The 6,313-nt window shown below is 32.0% G+C and overlaps 1 protein-coding gene across 2 annotated transcripts; it reads right to left on the reverse strand.

Annotated features, from left to right (window-relative positions):
• Nucleotides 1-1,044: 1,044 nt before the first annotated feature.
• Nucleotides 1,045-6,011, reverse strand: LOC137816117 (SNF2 domain-containing protein CLASSY 1). Of its 2 annotated transcripts, none has more exons than XM_090294592.1 (5): nt 5,957-6,011; nt 5,485-5,738; nt 4,012-5,187; nt 3,558-3,704; nt 1,045-3,001 (listed from the first exon to the last, which is right to left on the reverse strand). In XM_090294592.1, the coding sequence occupies exons 1-5, from the start codon at nt 6,009-6,011 to the stop codon at nt 1,097-1,099; spliced, it is 3,537 nt and encodes a 1,178-aa protein (XP_090150718.1). In that variant the 3' UTR covers nt 1,045-1,096. The 2 variants fall into 2 exon arrangements, with proteins under 2 accessions (XP_090150718.1, XP_068475309.2); XM_068619208.2 differs by having other exon boundaries at nt 1,045-2,992; nt 3,549-3,704.
• Between the last annotated feature and the right edge of the window lie 302 nt (nt 6,012-6,313).

A 6,313-nucleotide genomic window follows, 5' to 3' on the forward strand; every position in this document is an offset into this window, starting at 1 on the left:
CCCACAATGCTCACCAACTTCATTTTCTTTCTCTTCTTAACCTAATAATTAACCTTCATCCTTTCAAAATTAACAGAAAGCACAAGGCCAAAACAATAAAATAATCTCCCATGATAACACCTACTACTTTCATCTTTATTCATTAAACGCTTTTAACTAACCAACAAAAATTTTAAGAAAATAATTGAAACTTGTCGTATAACTTTTTCATTTTTTTTTATATAATTATATAACTTGTGGAAATAAAATTAATAATTACATAGTTTATCTTTATAATTTATAGTTAGTCATCTTACTCAATCTTAATAAGCCCAAAAAAAGAATCTTTTATATATATTTTTTTTCTGAAAAACTATCAGATAGTAATGATATTTTTAATGAAAAATTGAATAAAAACAAGTTGAAAAAAAGTCTATAAATTAAAATAATTATAAAATTTCTTATATTGAAACATATGTTAGAGACTCATTTTATCAACGATAAAAAATAATACATAACAAAATATTTGGATACTCTATCTATATACAAAATTTAATAAAATAATAGTAATAAAATGTTTGAATACTCCAAATCTATATATAAAATTCAAGTTATATATATATATATAAAGATAATAAACTTAAAAAAATATAAAACTAAAAATAAGTTAGAAACTATTTTATAAATTAAAAAAATATTATATCTATATTAATTTTATTATTAATAAAAATTTATAAAATAATTTTTAAATTAGTCTTTAATATTAATTAGTCTTTAATATTAATTATTAAGATTTTAATTATTAACTACTTTAAATTTTAAATTAAAAATGACTATTTAAAAATAATATCTAACTAATGATTAATTATTTTTATTTTAAAATTAGTTAATATTTAATTATTTTATTTGTTATAAATTAGTGTCAATTAATATTTTTAATTATAGAATATATTTTGTAATGAATTTTATTATCATATTGAATAAATAATTAAAAAATATTTCTTAGTAGAAATTATATAAGAACATGTTAGAATTTGGAAAGGTCAGCATTTTATTATTCTAATACTTGTTCACAAGATAAAGATAGTAAAAACAGGGTATTCATATTTACGTAAGTTCAGTTTGTGGAAGCCTTTTCATTCTTGAGTATCATGTGAATTGATTTGGATTTGTCCTCTTCAACCATTTCCCTCAGTATGTCATCTTCAATCATCTTTGCTTGTGAATGTGAAGTGTTCTCCTGAAATGCCTCACTGAAAATCATGCTAGAAACCCACTCTTTCCAAGTGGTTCTTCTGTACTTATCTTCCTCTAATGTGCCTCTTGCCAAAAGCTGATATGCATAAACCATCTTTTGCTGACCAGGACGAAAGGCCCTTGCAATAGCTTGCTTTGTCTTCGATGGATTCCACTCTGAGTCCAGAAAAATCACTCTTGAAGCTGATGTCAAACTAATACCTTCACCACAAGCTTTGATTGAAGCAAGGAGCACCTTTGATGCTCCTCTAGGTTCTTCAAACTTATCTATCACTTTTCCACGTTCAAAGAGGTCTTGTTCCCCATTAAGCAACAAAATTTCTCTACCCTTTTCCCATTTGAACACCATCTCAAATAACTCTACCAATAACTTCACAGGTGCATGATTGTGACAGAATATAAGTACTTTCTCCTTCTCCATAACATGGAGAACAAGGCTCATAACAAATTTTACTTTTGACCCTGCCTTCAAGTCTAACTTGCATTTCTCTAGCTGCTGCAGTTGGTCCAAAGCCATAAACTTATTTGCATATGAGGCTGTTTTAACCAGCCATGGATGTATTGATCCAAGGGTTATCAAAAGCTCTAACTCCAGAGGGTACCCTGTGCACTCAGCCATTCTCTTGTGCAGTTTCATCAAAACTTCACTCTGCAGGTCAGTTGTATTCATTAGCAACGTAAACATTTTCAAGCCAGGAACACTGTTAAAACTTGCACTTTCATAAATATCTATGAAACCATTTGTGATTTCTCTCAACATGTTTAGACCTTGCATCCTCTCATGTCGATTACTTGAGTCAATCTTCTTGGTAATGTTGTCTAAGAACAATTTTCTAGCTTGAGACTCTAGCAAATGACGTGACTTCTCTGTTGTTTTGCCTTTTCTTCTGCCATTCGTGTCTAACTCTTTCAGCACTTCGTAAATAAACTTTGGTCTTGCCAAACAAAGTGTGTTAAAGTATTCACTGAAGTTGTTCTGAAACAATGTACCAGAAAGTAGTATTCTTATATCTGTTTGTACTTTCATCAACACTTTCCTCAACCTTGATTTAGTGCTTCTAGGATTGTGACCTTCATCAAGTATCAGGATCCCGGATCTTTCCCTCAATGCTTTAGCCATATACTTTCTGGGTGTAAACTCTGAACCCTCTCTCATTAATGCTAAAAATGAGGTATAACTCATGACCAGAACACCTGGGTGTGTTTGCCACTTTTTTATCTTGTCCAAGCAGTTCAAAATATGCTTGACATTTTTATTTGGATTTCGAAAATGAGGAAGAACAGTTGAATTTTGCATATCATCTTTCTGAGGTTCACTGCGCCCATGAATCAGATACACTGGCACAGAAATATCCCATTTGATGAATTCTTTGTGCCAAGTGTGAAGAGTGGTTGTTGGAGCAAGGACAAGAGGCTTCATCCCTGGGAATAGCTTTAAATAGCTAATGAGAAATGCAATGATGAGAAAAGTTTTACCAGATCCAGGAGAATGAGATATGACACAACCCCCTCTTCTTTTGGATTCTGCATCCATTAGTGTTGGATCCATAGACCCACTAATATTTTGCCAAAGAAATTCGAAAGCTTTCTTTTGGTGGACATGCATCTTTTCTCTAAGTTCAGGGATCAACTTCCAAACGTTGTCATGTTCCATAGAAATTAGTTCATCACGACTTGATAACTGATGGAAATCATCATCTTTATCATCCTCTTTTCCACTGCATTGCTTCTCCTCTTGTTGCCTCACTTGATAATACTTTTTCATCTGTAAATGTTTTGAACAAATCATGAGGTTATACTGGTTTTGACTATATACATGCCTTGCATCACAAACTGCAACAACAAAGGGATAACTGCTACCACATAACAACATTATACATAGTGGGAAAATAAAACAACTACTTAACTTTCTAAAAATAAGCAACAAACAAAACACTTAAAATAAACCTCACAATTCCTCCCTGAATGATATTAGATTATCAGTTTAGACCAATTCAGTTTCAGAACATATTCCTACAATTCCCAAATGCTACACTCACAAAAGCTGCTACCAAATGTTAGGAAGACTAAAACATAGAAAGAAGGAAATTAGCTATAATATTAAACAATATTGGTTTGGCTATATATATATATGCCTTACATCACAAACTGCAAAGACAAAAGGATAACTGCTGTCACATAAGAGCACTGTACATAGTGGAGAAATAAAACAACTCAATACTTAGCTTTCTAAAAATAAGCCACTTAAAATAAACCTGACATTTTGAAATCATCATTAAAGAAAAAAAAAACATACATTTCAAGTTTTGAACTTGACTTACAAAGGGTGGCGTGACATATTTTATCTCGGTTTTCACAAAGCCACATTTGAAGCAATATATTCCAATTTCTTCATACAGTCTGTAGTCATGTTGACAAGTGTGATTAGATTCTTCCGAATTCTCAGCAAAATTGGCACCAATTGAACCCTGATGTGAATGTTAAACCGATCAACCTAAGAATATAAGGTAAAAAAGCCAGACTATACAGAGACAAATCAAAGGACTAAATTCAGTTGCAATTTCTTAAGTATAATTGGTGATGTTTTCTTATTAGAAAACAAATTTTATCTCAATAATATGTGTTGACATTTAATGAAAACTTTTATTACACAAATTAGTGGGTGAATTCCAACTCTAATTATAGAATAACATGAATAGTACTTCTTCAGAAACTGCATTTAAGTTGTGTTAAAGAAATGCAACATAGAAAAGGGAAACAATTGTTATAAATTACTTCTTCAATATGAGATGATGTCAATGCCATTTCCATTTCTCTCCACAGCATATCCATCTCAGAGATTTGTTCCTCTTCCTCTCTTTGAGGTATTTCTGCTTCCTTCTTTTTCTCCAATTTCGTTATTTCCTTCCACAGGTCCATTACAGTTGGTTCTTCTTTTGTAGGAGTTCTATTAATATCCTTTAAGTATGAATCAATTATTTCCTTGTAGTCAGTTGCATTTAAGCTTCTATAATTTCTGTTGGACTTTAAATTGGAATTTAAGTCTTCCCATCCAGGATCAGAATCTAAAAATTTCTTCCTCTTATGCTTATGGTTGCTGTAATTTGCATTACTACTAGTACCTTTGTCATTGAGGTCATGATGCTCAAGGGCTAATGAATCTCTCTCTTCAAGAAGAGGAACACTAGCAAGTCGAGTTTGATTTTCATTTTGGTTGGCCTCACCAGACTTTAATTCCTTTTTTCTCCTCCTACTGTACACTAAAATCTGCCGGCAAGAACACACATCATCATCATCTTTCCTTTTCATGATCTTGTATGGCCAAGTTCGAACATTGCCAACCTTTATTTCAGAAACATTACCACAACCTAAGTAACGTTCAGGTTGTATGTTCATACGTTTGGATCGTCTTAAGCCCTCAACATCATAAGATGGTGACACTTCATCATAATGGGAATCATGTGTATTGGTGTCAGATACATCAACTTGAGTAACAATGGGCTTCATCGTGCCATCGTTCACTTCAAAATTAGCAACACGCATACTAGAATGCATGTTTAATGAAGAGCCGGTGGCATCACTACCTAAAATTTGATACACAATCTTGTTTTCCACAGATCTTGCATAGAATGAAACCTTCTTTAAAGCAGATGTAACAACTAACCATGAAAGGTCAGATAAAAATTTTCCTAGTACCAATTTAGTATGCAATACTTGGGAGCAATCTTCAGATGATTCCCATCGATAGTGTTGGTCTTCACAAGTATTACGTTCAAGCTTTTGGAGGATGGCAATTTCATTTATTCCAATTACCTTAACCTCCTTACTGAGAGTTCTTATCTCTCTACCAAGTGAACCTTGATTAACATAGAGGTTTACATAATACAGACATGAGCACCCTGAATTATGGTGTTTTCTCTGTATAGAATTTATTTTAGCATCAAGCCACACCTACAAGTAAATTGATAAAGAGAAACTAGATTAGACTTTTAATGTCCTCAAGACTATATTGTAATTCTTAAATTAAAGACCAGAATGAACTCAGTTATACTGGTGCTAAAATCATTCCCTCATAACTGCATACAAATACCAATCCTTTAGATCAACAAAACAGGAGAGAAAATGATAATTTTCAGTCAATTTCAATCAATAATAAAATTGTGTAAAAAAGTGCATTTAAAAATATATTCCTGACATATTGAAGAATCTAATTTAACAGAGATCCAAAACTAAAAAACCTTAACTTACATTGTCAGCACAAAATCTATCAGAATTAGTATCACCACTCTGAGAGGCTGAGAGAACACAAATGTCAATCCCACGTCTTAAAAAGTTGGAGCAATCAGATAAAGTGGCTTTCCTTGATCTTATTCTAAGGTCTGACAAAAGGCCCTTCTCCGTGGTCCTATGGTGATTATCTATGCATTGCAGACTCGTAGTTCCTGCCTCAATTTTTATGAACTCTACAGCTTGCCATGAACCAGACAACAATGTCTCAAAGGCTGTTAAAAATTATCAAAGGCTGTTACAAATAAAAGGAAAGAACTAGTAGTAAAAAATTCACTGTGAATTAAAGATGTTCTTCACCAGGATCAGGGAATTTACAACCTGTCCATTATCATAAAATCCATTCTCTAATAATCTATTGATATTTATTTCCCCTGTATTATTTATCATGCATGGTGATAATGGATTAACAAAAACATAAGGAAATACTTACGATAAGCATGGAATGGATGCTTTGATTGCCGTGAATTTCTTCTTATATGCATCATTCAGTTTAAGTTGACAGACTTGCCTGAACTCACTAATTCTTGATATAGAAGGATGAATATATATAATGAATATTTTTGAAAGATACAATGCAATAACCCTGTCAAGAAAACCAAACAAAATTTAAGATTTTACTCATCTAAACATGTTTCTGCAAAGTCTGAAAACATGGTGACTATATTACATATTGGTTTGTTTTTAGTAAATCAATTACTTCATGGTGACTATTATGATTTTAGTGTGTGTCAGTAACAAAAAAGAAAAAACCTTTACAGTCATCAAACAAGTGTGTCGTTCAACAGAC

The sequence above is a fragment of the Phaseolus vulgaris genome, chromosome 1, assembly GCF_051622355.1.
Source record: "Phaseolus vulgaris cultivar YP4 chromosome 1, ASM5162235v1, whole genome shotgun sequence".
Taxonomy (NCBI): Eukaryota; Viridiplantae; Streptophyta; class Magnoliopsida; order Fabales; family Fabaceae; genus Phaseolus; species Phaseolus vulgaris.